Source organism: Ixodes scapularis, unplaced genomic scaffold, assembly GCF_016920785.2.
Source record: "Ixodes scapularis isolate PalLabHiFi unplaced genomic scaffold, ASM1692078v2 PGA_scaffold2__306_contigs__length_199485367, whole genome shotgun sequence".
Classification (NCBI taxonomy): Eukaryota; Metazoa; Arthropoda; class Arachnida; order Ixodida; family Ixodidae; genus Ixodes; species Ixodes scapularis.
This window is the reverse complement of record NW_024609857.1, coordinates 21785622-21807449: the sequence shown is the minus strand read 5'-3', so window position 1 is coordinate 21807449 and position 21828 is coordinate 21785622. Positions and strand designations below refer to the sequence as shown.

At 43.4% G+C, this 21828-nt stretch overlaps 1 protein-coding gene across 1 annotated transcript; it reads right to left on the bottom strand.

Annotated features, from left to right (window-relative positions):
- Positions 1 to 1670: 1670 nt before the first annotated feature.
- LOC8034464 (glutaminase liver isoform, mitochondrial) lies at positions 1671 to 21625 on the bottom strand. Its single transcript, XM_029984768.4, has 16 exons — positions 21205 to 21625; positions 20893 to 20986; positions 17329 to 17465; positions 16998 to 17127; positions 14918 to 14997; positions 14550 to 14713; positions 12779 to 12849; positions 11763 to 11795; positions 11596 to 11654; positions 11344 to 11461; positions 9951 to 10127; positions 8570 to 8701; positions 7122 to 7276; positions 6302 to 6442; positions 5414 to 5600; positions 1671 to 3980 (listed from the first exon to the last, which is right to left on the bottom strand). The coding sequence occupies exons 1-16, from the start codon at positions 21456 to 21458 to the stop codon at positions 3951 to 3953; spliced, it is 1962 nt and encodes a 653-aa protein (XP_029840628.2). The 5' UTR covers positions 21459 to 21625; the 3' UTR covers positions 1671 to 3950.
- Positions 21626 to 21828: the final 203 nt, after the last annotated feature.

The following is a 21828-nucleotide window of genomic DNA, read 5'->3' as shown; positions in this document are numbered from 1 at the left end:
AATATCTTACTCCATAGTTTCAATGTAACAACTGCTAAAAAGTAACCACTTATTGTTTTTTGGAATTTGAGGTTTTTCTGGTTTGATTTTGCATCAATGCCAAAAATCTATAACATTTCACAACCAAAAACATCCCTTGCAAGGAAGCAGCACCACTGCATTGACCTTCACAGTCATCTAGCATCAGCATTAACTTGCAGTGTAAAGGCCAGTTCACACTCTTGCGACCGAGTAAGACCGAGAGAGACCAGACCAGTTTTTAAGCCTCATGCAATCTCTTAGAACCAGCTCCGCTGCATCGCATCCGGTCCTAAAAAGTCGCAAAAGGCTTAAAAACCGGTCTGGTCTCTCTCGGTCTTACTTGGTCGTAAGAGTGTGAACGGGCCTTAACATGAGAACCTAGTTTTAAATATGTTCAGTTTCCTTTCACCATGCGCCTCTAATATTTCTCCCAACACTTCAGGGACAAGACACCTAATGTTTTTGCGTCTCAATATATGTAGTCACCTGGAATCAACCTCAAAGGGCTACTTTGGCCAAAATGAACATTCTTTTGTTTTCATCAATTATTGGTAATATTACTAATACACTTTAGGCAACATCCTACACAATAGCAAGCATGGCATCCTGGCTGGTGCCCCATGCGTGCAAGAATGTGCATTATGCGCATGAAGGTAGCTTTGGCAGGCTTGCAACTGCACGTACTCGCTCGCATGAGCAGAAACGTAGCAGTAGCCAGACGCCCTACTTGCAGCCGTGTGCAGAGTTGCTCAGGATATTTCTACTCAATATCCGGAGGAATAATCGCCTATATTACCTCTAAAAAGGGTATGGCTTAGCTTGTAGAGGCTATTCGATATTAAAGTTAATGTTTCCATTTGAAATTTTAACGCGATAAGGAGCTCGTGTCGCAGAAAAGCCAGCGTCGACGTCGGCGGGACAAGAAAATTTTGATTGGTCGATAGGGTCATGTCAGCCACATGATCTCGCACGGGAATTTTTTCAAAACAACGCTCAACAACAAAGCGATTAAAACATGACATGTTATGCGAATTAAAGGTTGCCGTATGTCTCAAATGATTTAATTTTATAAAGTAATTCATCTGCCTTAAAGAAAAAGTTGGAAGAATTTTAGGCGAGTTTGAACCCACGATTCTTCGGTTGCGTTCCACTCTTATTGCTGTCATAATCAAATCTTTTACAAGAAAAGTTTCGAAAGTAGGGGGGTAAAATATACGCTAGTTCGCTCAATGTTTTAGTGTTAAGGCCCGTTCACACTCTTGCGACGGCTTGCGACCTCTTAAACCTAGGTTCCTTAAAACTTCTTAAACCAGAGAACACACTGGCGCCATCTATTGGGAAGCAGTGTAAACTCGGCGGTCCGGCATATTTTTTTTTATTTCTCGCGCAATATCCTTTCTTTTTTGGCTCGAAAAACTTTTGTCAATGTTATAAACGAGCCTTTCTATGGGTATCACGCACATGTGACCTCGGAAATCCCGCAAAACCTTCGCTTTTGTGAAATGCAGTTCTAGGGTCACCGCATAGATGGCGCCACAATGTCAGTGTGTCCCCTCATTCTAGAAACATTTAAGAAGTTGTAAGAGATCTCGTCTCTCTCAGTCGTACTCGGTCGCAAGAGTGTGAACGGGCCTTTATGCTACGGGGGTAAAATATACGCTAGTTCGCTCAATGTTTTAGTGTTATACTTGGATCGGGAAGCTGAAGCATATAAATAAACAGCACATAGCTGCGCTAAACTGACTATAGCTTAACATCATCATACCCTGAACAACTTTAGGCACATTCTGAACCACGCTGAAAGACTGTTAAAGGTCCCAACCAGAAAAATACAATTCCAAAGACTTATCAGATCACAAGCTAATAGCAACATAGTGGTTGCAATTGTTTACTCATGCACTGGGTTGAAAATTAATTTGCAGCATAATACAGCACACATGTGCAGCTTTGGCTACTTTACCAGTAATATTCCTGAGAAGCTAGGGTATCTAAAACAGCACCATTTACAGTAAAGCAGTGCTTGATTTGGCAAGTGTACAATGGCCACAGAATGGATGGAGAAGAATTGGTTATGATAAATTGTGCACAAAAAATGTGTGAACTCAAATACAAATGGCACCTTGAAGAAATTGATTAGGAGATTGTATTGTCTGTAGAGGCATGCGAATATATGAGACTTAATAATTCGCAAATATTGTCTGCTTTTCGGTCCGATTCGCAGCTCACTTTTACTGTTCGAAGTTTTCTGGTTTTTCTAATATTAAAAAATTGCAAATAATATCTTCAGAATTCTCAGAAAAGCTTTATGCTTTTTACTACCACTATGGTGTCAATCTTCACTACTTTGCGCCGGCACGCCGCATCAAGCTTCACTGCTTTGCACCGGCGTGCTAGGAGAAACGGCCGACGTGGCGAAGCATCTTGGTCGATGGTCTCTAAAATTTTGCTCACTATTGTAGATCAGCCCTCGGTTATAATTATAGTTTGCCCCTTGACTGTAAAGGAGTGCTGGAAAAGAAGATATCAAGCGATATTCGAATAAAAAAGGTAGTCATTGCTTTGTTTGCCATCATCTTACATTAAATTGTTTTTCTTAATACAAGTATGCGAAATAATAACTTTACATAATAAAGTTATTACTTTTCATAGGTATGTTTTCTAGAAAATATTTCCAGCCGTGATTTGTTAAAGTAGCCACTCTCAATTCACATTAAATGCCAAATATTCAAATTAAAAAATAAAAATAAATAATATTCGATTCACAGTCAAAAATGTAATATTCGCACACCTCCAATTGTCTGATGTGGACAGGTGTTTCACATTGAACATGTTGCATCTGTTTATTATAACAATGAGTGTGCTATGCAGAGGTGCTTCTAATATTTAAACGACTAGTTCGATATATGGTATGATTCAAACTAATGATTGTCCTACTAGGTAAATTGGTCCAGGACTCTAAAGCCTAATTAATTCATTACATACAATCACCAAAAACTGTTTTTGTGTCGTAAGGTTGACAATACTGTAGCAAGTGTCGGCAAAAAAGGTAACATCTTTCAATTTTAGACAGGATAGAGATTACAAACTGGTGAAGTCAGCATATTTAAGTACAGTTTTGTTTGTTTTGTAGCAGTGCAAGGAAAGACTTTAAGCATGAACACAACACCACACGACTGATTTAGATTGAAGTTTGAACAATAGGGTTCAACACCTGATGTTTCTACTGACATCAAAAGTAAACGGCAGTACATACATATTAAAGTCTATAATAATAGCCATTTAACAGAAAGCAGTCACTGCAAGAGAAGTAAATGTTTCAGCACATCAGAGCTAATAGCACTGGTTCATGTAACGACTGCCCTGCATTGTAGACTAAACAGCACACTTCATTCCTTCCTAATATGACAGCAGAGAGGAGGCTACAGACTGGCTGGACCAATCGGAAGTTGGCCTTGGGCCATGTGACCCCTTTACTACATGCATTAATTTGCATAGAGAGGGGATTCTACAGCGCAAGGCTGGCAGCTGATTGGCCAAGCTTGTAGACTTCTCAGCAATGTCAAAGCGTAAAGAGAGCAAATGAACGTAGCAACTCTTGGACTAGCAATACAAAAAAAAAAAACAGGTACTGTAAGCTATAAAATGACACCAGGTCACCACATACCAAGCACGACGCTGCTTTGCGCGTAAACTCGTTTTAAGAGCAAAGGGGTGAGTGGCACTTCATTGGGATGAGGGTATATGTTAGAAGAAGCTGGGAGCAAAGAACCTGCAGGGACAGACTGAAGCTGGAGTCAAGGTTCATCCATGCAATCAGGTGTCTCCAGACTGGCAAGCGATCGGTTAAGGCGGTGGGGGTAGTAGTGGAACACCACACTTACGTAAGCTACAGTGTAACAAACTTGTTCTGATGCGGACGGTTGTGCCATTCACCTTTTGCCCTTAAAACTGGAGAGATCCTAGCAAAGAAACAAAGAAAGAGGGCTAAGAACACAAGCATATTTGACTAGAGACTGAGGCAGAAAAAACATGCTGGGCAGGAACTGGCGCTAAGTATTACATTAGACAAATCGGTCTTGCAACACAATCAGAAATATTTTTCGAAGAACCAAGGGGCTGCACCCCCCTTCTTGCCCTCTGTTTATGCTACTAAATTAAAAAGGGAGGCATTTAGAAAAAAAAACAAAAAACAGATGACACAAAACAATTCTTAGAAAGCAGGATCCTGAAGTCAAACAGATCTTTCCAATTTCTTGAATAAATTGCAGGTCGGCTTATTTAAAGCGGCTTGTGCTAAAACAAAATGCTTTTTTTCTTGACATGAGTACAATAAGATGATGACAGCAACTGAATATCTAAACCTAACTACTCTGGAACGCTATAAAAAGTCAACCTTTGTACAACAGAAAAATTAAAAAAAGAGAGGAAAATTAATAAATTAGAAGACCACAACCATGAAAAAAACAAGTGACCCTTTGCATGTTCTTTAAGTTATAGGTGAGCCATAGTTCACCTTGATGGTTCTGAAAGCCCGCATCTCATTGAGTCGTGCAAGAGTTCCTAAGTGATAGGAAGATTGATTCTATCTGCGCCTCGTCGCATACGGAAATGTCCAAGCTCTATCACAACCGCCTTTTTCATCACAAGAGGCACCACAATAAGATTCCCATTTAGTGCACATTTGGAGTGTTCTAAATCAATACTCTACATTAACAATTAATTTAGCTTCATTATAAGCAATAACTCTTCCACTTGTAAGTTCCAGAATTACAAATGTACCACTAAAAAGCACAAAGATATCTTCGCTTAGTATGAATTTATGTGATGTCGTGAGTCGACACAGCTACTCCCCATCATAAAATCAAATTTAATCATAGTTGCTCTAAAGGAAAGAGTTTAGATCACCATACAGTGCTAACAAAAACAATCTAGGCCCTTATAGAGGTCCCAAGTAATGCACAATATGCTTCAGAACCTGCGAATTACTTTATTTTCGCAGGCTCTATATTTAGCAAATTTTGCAATCTGTTGGTTTCAAGGATACTTCATGTTTACAAACCTTCGAGGTTGGGAATGGTAGGCTCCGTATTAGTTACTATGAAGTGATGTATACGCGTGGTAAAATTTCCGCAATATTTTTTAAATTGCAGAATCGCGAAAATTGACATTCTTGAAACGTCTTGACATGAGTCGAGACGGAAATAAAATTATGGGTGGACATAAGCTCGAAAGAACCGACAGTTGGTACAACAATAAATGAATCCTTCAATAAATTAACCCTACCGAAAAAATAGTGATCATAAAATATTACATCACATAGATTTCCGTGCGGCATGCACTGGACTTGAAACAATCTGCCAACCGTCTACTTGCGCAAAATGGGGATATTTACGGGGCGTGCTGTGCCATTGGTCACGGCGGGCTTGGGCGGTGCCACTTTCTGGTCTTCCTTGTCTTGCGGCGTCTCCTTGACCTCCTCTTGCTTCTGTGCCGGCGAGCTCGAATTCCACTTGGCCAGGTAGTCGGCGACCGCCGTGTGGCCAAACACGCGGGCGTCGTCGTGAGGCGTGTGGCCCCATCTGAAATAGAAGAAGTCAAGGACACGAGTTTTGTGGCACGTCGAAAAGCGGACACGATCGAAATTGACAAGGTGAATATTTGCAAGTTTTCAGGTCGTTCCAGAAAAACAAAACCTTCGGGTCTTCCGCAGGCTCGATTTTCTGTAGCAGATCAAATAGCTAAAGAGGTTGTTGATAGAATGACATTAAGGGAACCTCGCTGATACGTTTTACAGAGGACCGCGGTAAAAAGCAGACAGTCCGGGGAAGCGTAACAACCGGACGCATTTTGGGGTCCTATAGATAAGACAGGAAGGAAACTGTCACGCAGAAAATCATCTCCCTTGTACCTCCACGGCTGTAAAAGCTACTGTACGTCGACTTCCTTTCCGGAACGGTTCTTTCAAAATAAGGGACGACCTATAATTGTAACCAAAGTATGTAAACCCGAGTTAACCCTGACGCTGGCCAGCATTAGCCGCTACTCCTAGAACACGTGTGCCATGCGGTGAAGCTTCAAGCATGTGCAGATGCTCCAACTGACTATCCTTTCAGAGACCCTCTACGCCTCGTCGATCCTTCTGTATATGGCGATGATTGGGACTTGAGTGCTCTGCAGTATTCATAGAAGTATCATACTGCACCAAAGGGGATATGTTGCATAACTAGTGGTGCACATCAATTGCACATGCTCCTAGGGTTGCAGGGAGCACAGGGCCCACCTGTCCTTGATGTTGGCGTCCACTCCGCACATCTTGAGGAGAAACTCCACGCACTCCAGGTGTCCCTCGGCCGCCGCCAAATGGAGGGCGGTGCGGCCGTCGTAGTCGCTCAGTCCCATGTCCATGCCAGACAGGTAGTGGCTGCGATGGTTTTAATGGCACAATTGCAACGAAGGCCATATTGCACCAATTCAAAGGTTTATGTGTGACTGTGGTTAAAGCTCTGCAGCGGTAGAAGGTAACCCCACGCTATAGTCATTTTTGATTCAGAAAATTCGAGGGTGGTTGTAAGCCAAGTTTGTATTTTTTGTCTATGAATGACATGGGGCTTGTGTGGAGATTAAATGGATAATGAGTGGTAATGTCGAAGAATTTTCTGGCATAGCCCTGCAGGCTATCAACTGTAAACAGTAAGCAACCCATAAGTTATGTCAAAAGCATGGATGAACCTTCAAAATTATTTTTAAAATATAGAGAAACAACACCCCAAAAAGCTACAAAATGTGAGAAATCCGAGACCGAGGGCTAACACAACCTTTCTGACGTACAACTCAAAAAGTTCGAGAACTAGAAAAACAATCTTCGGGTAAACTAAGAACAAGGTGAACATTTACACAAAAAACTGCCCATCCAGGTTAAAAGAAATGTGTCATCACATTTCCACTCACGTGGCTCTCCCTGCAACTGATCAGTCCCCAGTGCAGGTACCCATCTAATATACTAACTAAAGCGCCACAAACCCAACACCAGTAGAAAGCAATTTAGGTTCCATTCTTTGTGCAGCTCGTCCACCAAACTCTCCCACTTTTCCGTCCCTCACCGGCGCATGGCGGTGACGTCACCGCTGGCCGCGCTGAACAGCAGGTTGACGATCTTCTGCCCTTTGGTCTCGTACTTCTGCCTCCGCGGGTCCTTCTTCTGGGTCATGTGACGCAGGTTGTCATAGTGGTGGAAGCTGAACACCCGTGTCAGCTCCTGCGCATCGAAGCAAATCGCCGCCACTGTACGTGTGAGTGGAAGTCAGGGGCTCAGCGGAGAAGAGTCAGCATCTGGTGCTCCTAACTTGGCACCACTGAGGTTTCTAGAAAAGATGCCATGCTGTGCTTCTTGCTAGTACAAGTTGTGGCAAGTTTGCAGTTACAACTGGCCGGATAGTGTAGGTTTTAGGAAGAGGAGAGAGAAGACTGCTATAGATGCTGGAGAGGTCATTCTTTCTGAGCGCACAGCAGGTTTTCGATTGAACGTGGTGGCGCAGCAGCCAAAGGAACCGGAAGAGACCACGTTCTTTGACAAAATCTGCTTCATCACGCATGCTGACTGTCACCGTTTGAAACAGGCAATGCGCAGTTCTAAGAGGCAACTCACTTCAATTCAAAATATTTTGGGATAACGGGGGATTTTACATTAGAAACTACAGTGGCTAGCCATATGAGCTAGAGTGTGCAGACGGTGACCAAGAACTAAAAACAACGCTGTCGCAAGGCTACTGCGCATGCATGGGGGTGGGGAGGCATCACGCGCGGCGGGTGAGTGGACATATTTAAACACCTCCGCTGCCATTCTTACCCTCCACTCGCAGCCTGCTAGACCGCGTGGTCTGTACTGCCCAGTCGCCGCTTGTGCACACGCACTCTAGCTTATATCGCTAGCCACTGTACAAACTACAGTATTTGTTCCACGAAAAATTAAATATTTTTCGTTCAATCTTGAATTACACATAATCATGAACTGAAACCAAAATAGTGGCTGTGGTGGGCAACATCAGCCCTGCATTGTTAGCTAGACAACACATCTAATTGTGGTATAAACAGTTGCCTGACCTACTATGTGAACGGGTAAGTGCCATTTCCATCGCAGGCTGGTGCTGCATCTGACGGTGCCAGCAGCACTGTGTGCCACTGGCACTGCCCGTAGCCTAATTTGAACCTCTTTAACCTGGTACATACCAAACTATTAAACACAGCTAATCCAGATCGCATGGCTAAACCCAAACGATTTCTTTCTAGCAGAAAGAGAGATGCTAGATAATTCTGCACTTACTACGAATAAAGTGAAAGCCAAAACTACACAACAACGGGATGTCCGAGAAGAGTGCCTGCACAGTTCAACAGCGGCTTGACCAAATTGTGGTTGTGGTTGCCCTCAAATCTCCTGCATATGGTGTTGCTACACGAGGAGTTCCGCAGTAGATCCAGCAGGGAATTATTTTGTTGCACCACAGATGCAAGAAGAGGGATTGGCAAAGGGTAGGAAACGAAGAGAGCGCACCTCGCAGAACTGCACGCCCCGGACAGAGTTCCCGTAGATGTCGAGAGGGGGCGACCAGAGGCAAAAGCCCATCACATTGGGAACCACCACCATGGTGCAGCCAGAGACGCCGGACTTGGCTGGAAGGCCGACCTGCACGCACAATTAAGGACCGTCTCGGGGATCGACCTATATCGAGCTCGGGGTCACAGCCAATAATAATCAAAACACTGTTTACTGATTGTGACCTGAAAACTGAAAAACAGTCTGAAATGGTTTCTTGTTGTTGAAGCTGCTCATAAAAAACAAAGAAACTGAGCATGCTGATAGGACTATTCATAAAATAAATAAACTAGCATAGATAAATTACAAACGTCCTGCCCAAATTTGTCTATCGCTTTCGGTCACTTATTAGGAGCCACTGAAGACCCCACGACACTCCATCCTTTCCTCAGACTTCGGTCTGTCTGAACATAGATCTTCACTAAAGACAAAAGCGCCGGACGGTAAAATTTGCCACTAGATTTTGTAAATCTGGCGCACACCCGAAACTGATACAGTTAATTTAAGTTCCCTCAACATATGAAATCTGATCAATATGCTAACTATCTTTTATGAGTTTTTTATGTTTATTTTAGTGGCTGGTGAAATCGGATGAAAGGTTTACGAGAACCTGGTTTCGCAAGAACTTTCCTAAAAATTAGCACCTTGCTCCCCCTCTTCAATGGTGAGTTGTAATGTGAGGACAGTAGTGTTGTACAAATATTTATAATTTTCGAATAGTAGTCTAGAATAATACGCTCTTTAAAGCGGGTCGCGGCGGGTTAGCCCGACCTGCAGCAATGGGTTCGCCCCGTTGAGTGCGCTTCTCACCACGCACCTGTGCACTACAAGGAAACAATACCCGCGAAGCTCGAGGGCTCTGCGGGTATTACTTCCCCGCAGCGCACAGGTGCTCAGTGAGAAGCGCACTCAATGGGGCTAACCCATTACGATTATGCAAGAGTACATGTTGAGCAGTGATGTCTCGACAGCCTGCGTTCATCGTTCGTGTTTGCTTCTTTTTTGTCAAATTTTAAATAAAAGAAAGAATATTTGCATATAACAAGCAGATTTATAAATACCCTCGACCAGGATAGCTGTAACAAATCTGTCGTTTACATGCCACAGTTCATATAGCTACATTAAAATTAACTGAGCTTATAAGCGGACAGTGGAAGGTTGGGAACAACCTTCACAAGTTCAGCCGAATTTTCGCTTTAAGCATGGTGCACAATAGTGAAGCTCTGAGAAACTGTTCAATATTCAATTAGGAAATGTTCAGTTAAAACCACTATTCGCTTCGAACTCAAAATCCGCTATTTGCACATGACTGGAGGCCAGTGGCTGAGGAAGTGCTCACCTTGAATGCATACTGTCCCGAGTAGTCATACATGCCGCAGGAGTGCATGAGGGACAGGACATCCCTGCAGGACACGCCGTTCATCACCTGGTGTCCCGTGACCGGACAGATGCCCCCATTGGCCAGGGTCGCTGCCATCACGCTCACCGACTGGCAGTTCACTTCCAGCGAGCACAGCTGCAATAATCGAAGAAAAAAAACATACAGTTCGAGATATGCCACTTTAAGGGTGAAAAAAGGGCCAATAGATGTTCGGTGCCGCTCTAAATCTTTTCGTTGTTTCCAACAGCGTGCATGCATCCTAAAGAGCACTAGAAAGCGCAAGTTAATTACAAACTTCTCTGCCAACTTTGCCATGCATGCGACTATATCTGACCATCGCACACACTTCGGTGAAAAAGGTAAAACTACAGGCTTCATTTTACCTTAGCTTGGAGCCCAGCAAAATTTATGTGTGCAAGGTAAGAGTGCATAGCAGCTTGTTCGGTGGGAGCGACATCTTATACGGCATGTTAAAGCGACACTGGCAGGGTATTTACGTTCACCAAGGTTTTTATTTAAACATAACTTGTAAGAGCCAGACTACACAGAACACACTTTGCGGCTCGAACTTCGTTTTACTTTCGCGCAAAAACAGCCGGTCAAGAATTGGCCGGTTTCAGTCGTGCTCACTCTCGTTTTCACGGCCACGTGGCGTTCAAACTATGGCGTACCAAATATATTCAAAGTTGCAACGGACGTGGGGCCGCTACTTCGAAACTGTCGTTCGTGGTACCGGCCCCTTGAGCTTCAACGGCAGAACATAGAGCGGAAGCAATATAAGTGTGAAAGAATCGCACAACAAATAGTTCACGCAAGTCCGCCGTCATCGTCGTCTGCTTCAAAAACCAGAAAAGCGGAGGAAAAAAAAAACACGGTCGGGTGTAGCCATGTGATTTCCTGCGATGAGGTTCCATGCTGGTGTTTCGGTTTCGAGCAGGTGAGTTTTTTGTCTTTATTAAAAATATGTGTGACTCTGCAGCAAAATACTAACTGGGTAGTCTCTCCTGACACCATATTATATCACTTGGCAAAAAATACAAATTTTTGGGGGGTGTCAGTGTTACTTTTTTTAACAGTTGCGTACACAAGGAAGTTTTCCATGTTGTGTGTGGGGGAGGGGGTCACACATAAATATTTTATAAGGTTATTAAGCCTACCATGTCCCTCTTCTGATCTGCATACACTTTTTTTTTCATAAAGGCACTGATTTATGCCATTTATTTTATACTTCTATTCTAGCAAAAATCTACAGGATATATTACAAATACTTTCTCGACATTGCAACCTTGAGAATCTACAAGTACCAAAGGAACAAAACTGCTAAGTAACGCTTAACGGTTATCTAGCACACCTGAAAGTAAAAGTCCATGGTCTCCTTGAGGTTGACCCTCTCCGGAAAGCACTTGTTCTCCTTCATGTAGAAGCCAATGGCATAGTTGCGGTCTGCCGCCTCCCTCTCAGACAGGAATCTGCATGCGCGGAGATGCAAACGAAGGGGCCAATTAGCGAGTCACTGCGTCCCTAAGCACCCTCACGCTTGCATAAGGCATGCCAGCTACCGTGAAGACAACAGCCGCCAAAGCATATATCAACGCTCACTTACATGGCATTGTTAAACCCCAGGTACTCTCCTCCCGAGATTGCTCTGTAATACTGCAGCATCTAGAATGCAATAGCAGGCGATTAGGCAACATCTGCGGGGTTGCGCAGCGGTCAACCTAGCTAACTGACATGTGTCGTGTCTGTTCTCATTTGCAGTTTGAAACATACCCAGTCAAACTTCTCGGATGTCCTCATTTCTGGCTGCAGGGACGAATGAAAACACAAAAAGAACACTGAGAAAGCACTGGTCGTGTCGCAAAAATAGATGGCACAAAAATTCTTTCACACAATTAATTATTGCAGTAGACTACCAACCAATAGACTTCACCAACTACAAAACTACGAGTGAATCATCAACTGCGTCAATGCTGACCAATTGGTTTAGACAAAAGCTACAATATATCTTGTGGCTGCTCAAAAACATTGAACTTTTGACTGTAGTGATGTGAAAATAGTGGATTTTGAGTTTGTAGTGAATAGTGGTTTTGGCCAGATATTTTCGAATAGAATATTTCATAGTTTGCCCAATCCTTTCATTACTGCCCCATGCTTAAACAAAAACCCAGCTCAACTCGTGAAGGTTGTTCCCAAACTGACACCTGTCTATTTCTAAGCTGAGTTAATTTACTCAGAAAGTACAATGCCTACATTGGGATGGAAAGTAAATGACAGATGTACCTAATCGGGGAATTTATACATATTTTTGCTATGTGAAAATAACCATAGCGGCCATACGTGCAAATAACCATACTGCGGAGAAGCAACACCTGCAGCGCTGGTGTCTGCAGATGTTGCTTTTCTGCAGTACACTCAGGCTCGGTAAGAAGCATACTCAACGGGGCTAACCCATCGCGATCAACTCTTAGAAAAATATGAATATCACTGTTCACCTAGCGAGCTATCATCTCCTGATAAAAACTCTTCTCAGATATTCAGCATGCACCTGAATTGGGAGGAAAAACATCCCCTGATAAACGCTGATTCTCATAGTGCACAACACATGCCAGTGCTGAACGTGGGGAAAAACGAAGATTGGATGCCAAAAACCCCTGCACCAACCCAACTAAAATGCAGCAATGCAATTGCAAACACCACCATGTGCTTCGGCTGGCGATTTTAGACTAGCATTCGGCGAGCAAGACTTGGTTTGTGGCAGTCGGTGTGCAGTGCCCGAGCCCCCTCACCTCAATGAGGTAGAGAAGAAGGGAGGCCACCACAATAGCACCAGCATTCACCATGGGGTTGTGGGGCTTCTCTGAAATCCCACCACGCAGATAGGACAGAACAAGAGAGACAGTTGGCACCACAGACGCAGGCAGTTTTGCCACCGGGAGTTCACAGAGGGACAAACATCAGACTTTGTATGTGACACATGAGACGTTACAAAGAGCAACGTGAAGAACTGAAGATTAGAAAAATGAGCCATGGGTAGAAAACAGCATGCACATATCCCGTCACTACCGATAAAGTTTTGTGAATTACTGAGTAGATTTCTAGAATGAAATGAGTGCCATCTGTGAGTGAATTGATAGGGTCAGGATCATTTGGCATGAAAGCCTTGTTGTTGACAGTGTATTTGCCATTCTAAACTTTACGGCATTGTGGCAAGTATATACTATTTTTAACTGGTTTGTTTAAATAGGCGATAGAGTTCACTCTGAATTAGTGCTAGAGATATGCACTACCTTGAGAGGCTTAACGACCGTACCTGAGGTACTTCAGTTTTAAAGTTAATGTGTTAAAAGCACTGTTTTGAGAAATCCAACAGTAGTTATGAGACAAAATTTACACTATCACTTATTTCCTCTGAAAGCCTTGTCTGACAAAGTAGGTTGATATGCCCTTTTCTGAAATCAAGTGGTTCCAGTGATTACTTTGTAAAAATACATTTGAAGCATTCATCCAACTTTCAGGTGCAGCATTATGGGAATATTTTGCAACTTCATATCTGGGATGTTGAACAGGCCAACTCCATTTTCTATTTAGTATAGGATTATCTGGTTACATTATTTTAAATATAATATAATCGCATGCCAACAGTGTGACAACAACCAGAATGTTAAGTCCAAACTTTATGATGCCCCCAGAAAAGAAAAATATTTACATTATTTCATACTTCAGCCATGAACTAAATGAAGCACTTATTTCCAGTTTTTCATATCTAAAATGGTTCAGCACAATGTACAGGGCAAAATAGTTAGAAGTCCTATGCTAGGTATTTGCCACACCCTGCTGATTCACTGCTCACTTTCCTGTAGTGAACCTTGTTAATGCAGTGAAGCTACCTTGCAGTCACGCAGATCAGCTTTAGAACTTCCCTATCTGCCAATAGCTTTCATGCATTCCCCAAGCAAAAAGAATCGCGTTTTAGCTAACTGTTTTATGGCTGAACATGAAAGCACTAATGAAAATAATTTATCTCTTCAATAATGAGAATTCTATGAGGTAGTTCCATTATCTGACATGTGACAGTAGTGAAAAAGCAGCTTTCTCGTAGTGCACAGAGCTAAAGCAGTGAAGCTGCCTTGCCATTATGTAGATCTGCTTTAAATTACTTGACAATAGCTTTTGTCCGTACACCGAACAAAACAATTAAGGTTTAATAAACATATCGCGCTGCTGTTTCTGCAAATGGACAGGAAGGCACTAAGCTCGCAGACAACTTTCAGAGAAATTTTAGTAGAAGAGCGCACATGCACAGCTTTGATAAGCGTTCAACATGTGCAAGTGCATGTGCACCCATAGCTTTCTCTGCATAGCCACACAAAGTTGTCTGGGAGTATGGCAACAATCTCTCTCTTCTTCTCTCTTCAACACTGAGAATTCTATGCAGCTGCACCAATGTCGAATAGGTGACAGAGGTGAAGTATTGACTGCAAAGCGAGGAATGTGGACACGTGTTGATGCACTCTGTACTTAAGTCGTTGAGGGTGACCATAGGAAAATCATACTCACTGTTGTAGTCCAAGACCAGTTCGTTGAACATCCTCCCGCTGGGTTCCTGCCCCACGTACTGGTGCACTGTATCCGAACCCAGCTCCGTGAGCGCAATGGCATAGTTGATCGGCTTGCCAGACGACTGAATCGTGAACGGAATCTCCGTGTCCCCGATCGAAAACCTTCGGTAACGAGGATTAAAAAAGGTGGGAGTTTGTGATTCTGGGAGTAGTTAGAGACAAAACAATGCCAGTGTGCTGCCAGATACCCTCGAAGCAAATTAAAAGAAAAAAAACAGTAAGAGCATGGGCAAGGAGCCCTAAAGTCTGCAACACATGCTCATACCCAATCCTACAGCAACCACCAGAGCATGACTATTTCTGTACCTTTGTCCATCCACTGTACAGATGCTGACTCCCCAATAGTCGGGGTTGTACTTGGCCAACTGAGGGATGTATGTAGCTACCTGAAACGGAAAACCATTGCTAAGCATTTAGAGCCGAGTCAGCAAAGAAAACTGTAATGGATGTACACTAAGGCAGTTTTTGTTCCCTGAAACTCGCAGCCGATGGGCTTAATAAGAAACTAATATTGGATTGATATTTCTCCACGATATAAAGGATGTTTTACCAATGACCACGAATAGCAGTTTAAAAAAAAAGGACAAATAAAACTAAGTGATTGCTTCCGGATAACACTGTCAACCACAGTGAATGTCAGGGAACGAGTGAAAAGCCATAATTAGCTATCTAGTTAGCTCAAATCCGCTAATTAACTTGATAAATATTTTATTTACCTGGTACATTTCGATCTGAGATTTGTTACCCATTGTCCAAATATGCTAACGCAGCTGTTAGGAGTCAGAAAATTAAAGTCTTCTCCGTGCTGTAGAAGGGCAAAGTTAGGCTGCCTAGAGTATATCACACTGAAGCTAAGGTGAAAAGAAAGTGCTGAAAGTTGAGCACCTGAGGAGGCATCAAAGTATGCGGCACCTTTTCTAAGACCGCACAATAATGTACCGCTGCCAGATTGGTACAGAATGACTTGCTTCCCGTGACCGCTGCAGTAGCCAACGTTGCTTCCAGGTAAGACTTCCACTGCTCTTTACGTTTTGGTTTTGGTATCTGTCTCCTCAAGGCTTAAATTAGTCTTGTAAGAATAGTGCATTTTGAGTTCGAAGTGAATTTGAAGCAAATAGGGGTTTTGGCCAAATATTTTCGATTAGAATATCAAACAGTTTTTTCACGCCTTTCACTACCATAGCATAATGCTCAGATGAAAACCCAGCTAAATTTGCGAAGGTTCTTCCACTTGTTCATTTATAAGCTAAGTTTAATTATCTATATTTATGAACTGTGACCTCAGAAGGTCTGATGTCTCAAAATGGCAGCTGTAAACAACGGATATGACATAAAATGAATCCTATAGAGATGGCCAACCATACCCAATTGAATTAATTTACAAATCTTGCTATATAAAATATTATTTCTTTAATCTTGAGTTAAAAAAGAAAGAACCACACATGATGGATGCAGGTTGTAAGGGCATCTCTGTCTACCATAGCATACTCTTGCATAACAGTCAGTTTAATTTTTAAACTTTTACTAGAAGGTAGATATACACATTCCCAAAGTTTCCATTTATTTTCAAATACAACCGACACGCGTGCACCGTCCCACTTTAAATGTATGCTTTTCTTCAAAGCACGCAATTGTGATATTCATACTTTTCCAAGTGTTTATCTCGGCAAGTTGCCCCGTTGAGTGCGCTTCTTACCCAGCACCGGTGTAATGCAGAGAAGCAACACCCGCAGAGCTCGCTTCCGCGGGTATTGCTTCTCCGCAGTGCACCCGTGCTCCGTACGAAGCGCACTCAACGGGGCAAACCCGCCGCAATCAACGCTTCGAAAAACGCGAATAGTGCAGTTCTTCTCGAAGCGAATACCGAAACCGAATAGAGTATTATTCGAAACTACTATTCGAAATTTCGAATATTCACACCACCCAAGCTTAAATTAATCAAAAAATAGCATGGGGTAGAATTTAGTTGTCTAAATTTTAACAGCAGCCGACATAATTGTATGATGGGCAACAAATCCCTAAATATAATGTGCCAGCTAAGATAGGCGAATAGTTCAGAAGTTAATGACTGAAATTTGGGTCATTGATTCATCAATTATCTTTACACTCGTAACCTGACGTCTGCCATGGTCAATAACGTTACCCCAATTGAATTTTTTCTTTCTTTCAAGTGTTGTTTTTTGTTGTTAGTTAAACAGCCTGTTTATAACGATGCAAGCTAGCAGAACAATACACACCCCTGAAGGCTGCATTGTCTTGCATACAGCTGTCCACACATTTTCTTACAACCCCCCCCCCCCCCCCCCCCTATCCTTTTTCCATACCATTGCTTATGCCATTTCTGTATTTATGGAATGAGGTTCTAAGAGCTGTCTGCAAAGCTCACCTTCCCACCGGTGTTGACCTTGCATTTCCAGTAGAAGTCCTCGACATAGCGCACAAAGTCTTGAAAGTCCGGTATCACGAACTGATGACGCAGGGCTCGTGTGATCAGCACAATATTTTCACGAATCACCCTGAAAATCAACAGGATCAGAGTGATCTGCACGTGATCGAATCTCCCTTCCAGCTCACAAATCCCACGTGCAAAGTGGATGTTGTGAGACAATGTTCAAGGGCCGTCTAAGCTGGACATTGGGGTAAGCGCAGGGATATCACAGTTTGAAAAGGTGCCCCCATTTCCCCACTTGAACAATCTGCAGGTAAGGGCCACTTACTGGCTGAAAGTTTCCCTGGTGACAGAGAGGTTCTCGAGCGAACGAACTGGGGACTTCTCCTTGTGAACATTTCGTAAGTTCTGCATCATCTCCTTGAGCCGTGGATCGTTTTTCCACAGGCCAGTAGTGAAGAGAGCCTGACCATCACAGTCAACCAAAAAGAAACAGTGTGAGACTGGACGAATCAATGGATGTTTTACACTGAAAGAAGGTTGGCTCTGTTGGCGTCTGCAAAACTACTCAGAGCAGCGTTTCGCCAAACACAAGATGCACGACCCCCGTGGTATCGGAACAGAGGGGGGCGACACCCCCTCCCAGACAGAAATTTAATGGAAACAACCCAGGCGAAAATTTTCAACTGGGACCAATTGGTCCCAGTTGCAACTGGTGTATGGAACAATTCCCAGTTGCAACTGGTCCCAGTTCGAGTTGGTCCGAGCTGGAATTGGTCCCAGTTACAACTGGTCCCACTTGGAGTTGGTCCCAGTTACCGCTGGTACCAACTCCAGCAACAATGAAACACGGCACAAAATGGAAGGTTGACAAGACTTTATTGTCAAAAACTTGGAGAATGAAACTAAATAATAGGTTCGGTGATGTACACGCTCCGGGTTTAGCCACTTGCATGCGACGGTTGAATCGCTTTTTCAGAGGTAGCATTCGTGAGATGAAGATCGGCCGCTGGCGTCTGTTAGTGGAGACGTCCTCAGCTTCTCTCCCCATCGCGTGAAGAAAGGTGCTCACCCGTGATCCCGCGTTACGCAGGTGAAGTACTGATAGGATGCGGTAGCGCTCCCACCTTGCAATCTCTGTCACAACGGTCTAACATTTTCAAGGTAGACCTCCCGCCATTTTCGCCATTGTGCTCTCCGCGGCGTTTTCTTCCGTCCGGTCTATGTGCGTCCGGTCTTTCCTGGGTGCCCTCCGATCGCTGAACTGCATCTTTCCATCCTAGAAGTTCACCGCTGCCACCATGGTGTGTTTACAGTTAGGTCCAAAGAAGCGCAGCTGTAGTTTTTACATTTTCATAACGACGCCAACTTGGGCGATGGCGACCCCTCTCTACCGCGTCCGTCCGACTCCGACTCCGGCGTCCGCATAGGCGGCGCCATCTGTCGACAGCGCGTACCTCGGCGGCCGGCTAGCTCTGATCGGCCAAAAAATAAATTTATTTATTAAAAGAAAAAGAATACTGTAGGTGTTTAAATAAATGTTTTAATATATTTTAATGATGCACTAAATGTTAATTTAGGTGAAAAAATTTTGTCACTAATTATATTTTCCAATTAAAAAAATTATTTAGTTAATTAAATTTCTTATATTTTTATAAATATATAAATGTACCCCAGTAATTAAAAATTTCCCTATTTGTATAAATATAAAAATTTAAGTGTTTTTAGTTTTCTTCATTAGCAAAGGTCAATACACCCCGAACTTGTCAAAATTGTTGCTCCGTATGAACTGGGAACGGGAAAGGCATTTGAAGTCCGACTGGGAATCGCTCCAACCAGTTACTTTCCTAACTGGTTCCAGTTCACTCCATTCCCAACTGGAAGTCAAACCAGTTGACTCCCAACTGGGAATGGTACAAACCAGTTGACTCCCAACTGGGAATAGTTCAAACCAGTTGACTCCCAACTGGGAATAGTTCAAACCAGTTGACTCCCAACTGGGAAAGGTTCAAACCACTTGACCCCTCAGCTGGTCCCAGTTGGACTCCTACTGGTCCCAGTTCATTCCCAGTTGGTACCAGTTAGTCCCAGTTGAAACCAGTTGAGGTGCCAACTGGTCCCAGTTGGAAATTTTCGCTCGGGAATAGATGGGAGAGGGCGCAAGATCGCCGTCACCCCCACATCTCCTGAATAGTTCCGACGCCTATGCATTGGCCTCTCTTGCACGAGGCGCAGTTCTTTGTTAACAATAGTTTGTTCGCTTTTCCTGGTGTGGCAAGATGGGAACCTCAAGTTCATGGGCGTACCAACCGGGGGGGCAAGGGGGGCACTTGCCCCCCCAGTTCTCAGAGTGGGGGGGCAAGGCATGCGTTTTGCCCCCCCTGAAACGGCCGCCACTGGGCAGAGCAGACACAGGCCGGCGGCGCCCAAGGAATACCAAGGGCACTGCCCCCCGACCCGCGCGGGCATATTTTTAACGCGCTGGGACTGGGAATTACCCTTCCCACCTTTTGGTCAGATGGAAGGCACCTTTGAGATAAGGACTGAATAAAGATAAGTTTTAAATACTCACTCGAAATAACACTGGTGTTTCTTTTAAATTTTAGAGTTGATGTTATCGGTTCCAGCGGACGAAGTAAGTTTTAGTTTATCAATCAATGTTATAATACCGACGGAGTTAACGTTAATAGGATGCATGCGCTCGTAAAGCTCTTCAGGGAGAGTGGGGACGGAGTCCAAGCACTCGTTAGTAAACACTGACGAAAAATATTCGTTAAACACAGAACTATCATGGTCGACGTTGCACATCCGACCATTCCTAACTCTCCCCATCTTCCTAAACGTCCGTGTGTGTCCGAACACCAGAAACCGGAATTTTAAAGGTTAAAAACGGCACGTTCCGAATATGAAACGCGCACTTTCATGCAAAGCTGACGTCAAGTGACTCAAATCGAAAAACATGCATATTTACAATATTGTTATCTCTTCTGGTGAAGGCTCAGCAACCGTTGCATCTGTTTTCGCGCACGAAACGGCGACCACCAGAGAAAGTAAGAACGCAGTGATTGCCTTTATTTTAACAATGTAAACACACTTGCAGGCGTGCGCTGATGAAGCCTCAAAATCAAAGCTCTTGTAGTGTGATTCGTGACTGTGCCGGCTACTACCCAACCTCGTTGTCACGCCACTTTCTGGAAGCATACACCAAAATTACAAGCAAACACACAAAAGCGACATCGATACAATTATCTTCTAGAATATCACCTTATTTAGTCATAACTCTTTCAATAGGCACTACAAGTTGTATTTATTTTAAGAAGAAGAAGCAAAATTTTTTTCGTGAGGAAAAACAAAATATTAATGTTAAGTCTGGTAACGTTGTAATTTTGCCGAATCATTGCCAAATCTTTAGAAAAGCTGGACAAAAGTTGCGCCGAATTTTCGATTTGGGGGGGGGGGGGGGGGGGGGGGGGGGAGAGGGTCTGGTTTGCCCCCCCACTCAAAAACAAGTTGGTACGCCACTGCTCAAGTTAAAGTCACCGTACCTATTCTGGGAAAGGATGTGACATGCACAACTGGCCAGATTTAAATCATATCCAGAGTTTTGTTCACTGTTAGTAAACTACTGACTGTTTGTAATAAGCCTAGCTAGAAATTGTTACACTGGATTATTGTACTATAATGCAGATCATAAGTAAATGAAATAGAATGATTAAGAAATGTCAATCAACCTTCAGTGGGAAGGCTATCCACATAAATATGTTCAATCCACTCCCACGATGACGTACCTCACTGTATTATGTGTAAAACGCATAAATGTTTCGACTTCGCTTCAAGCGTTAAATAATAATAATAATAATAATAAAAAAAAAAGAAGTTAGCATAAACTTACATTTAAAAATTTTCCCACGCAGACGGTTCCGTCGCTATCCTTGAACATGTCAAAGAGCAGATCGTCCACATTCACCGGAATGGTCTCTCCCTGCCTAGAACAGAATTGTCATACACAATTCACTCCGCGCGTATAACTTTCCTGCTAAACACATATCACAAAAAGAAAAAAAAAGGAAGAAGTGTTGGACTTCATTAACCTCTAACGAAGCCAGAATTGTTCCAAGTACGAAAACGTAATAAACATTCTTGCGCGCTTGCGCAAGAATTATTATTAACCCGTTAGCTTCAGTGCGTTTAACGGGCTACTCACTTGATCTCGAGAGCTTTCTCCTTGCCGTGCTGAAACTCTTCAGCCGGCATGAACACTCTGTTAGCATGCGACGTGGTCCGTAGCGAAGTGTAGTTCACAACTTGTCGCACGGGTGGTCTGAAGGGAGCGAAGGAGTTGGCGCGGTTAAAGAAAAGGCGCGTAGTTGGGCACGGTCGCTGCGTCGTTCTCATGTGGAGTCCCGGTATTTTGGCCAGTCGACGGAACACCTCTCTTGTGGAACTGCGAAAAGGCATCTTTGAGGCTCACCGGGTCACACGCTGTCTCGGAAATGCGCGGAAAATCAAACGAAAAAAAATATGTTCTAGAATATTTGAAAAGAGTGGAACGAACTGGAGGACCGAGCGCAGCGCGAGGATGAAGTACTCGTGCCAGTGGGCGTCAACAAGAACACAAGAAAAACATGAAGTTACGTAAATATAAACGCATAGAAAAAGAACGACTGGTATTACCAGTTGGAGATGTTGTTTTAGATACCTTTAATTGCGGAATAAGACGAAAAATACGAACATCGGGTCCGCTACGTATTTGTTTACTTTTATTATTGGAATTACATCTTGTTCCTTGCAGAACGGCAGGCGGGTAGCAGCAGTGGGTAGCAGCGGC

What these genes read in the sequence shown, in the direction of transcription:
- LOC8034464 (XM_029984768.4), bottom strand. Translation starts at nt 21,458, where the DNA reads ATGCCTTTTCGCAGTTCCACAAGAGAGGTGTTCCGTCGACTGGCCAAA. An exon ending in ACTGGTCTTGGACTACAACA is followed by an intron (nt 12,850 to 14,549) that starts GTGAGTATGATT and finishes GTGGGATTTCAG; the next exon opens with AGAAGCCCCACAACCCCATG. An exon ending in CCATGGACTTTTACTTTCAG is followed by an intron (nt 10,128 to 11,343) that starts GTGTGCTAGATA and finishes CGATTATTGCAG; the next exon opens with CTGTGCTCGCTGGAAGTGAA.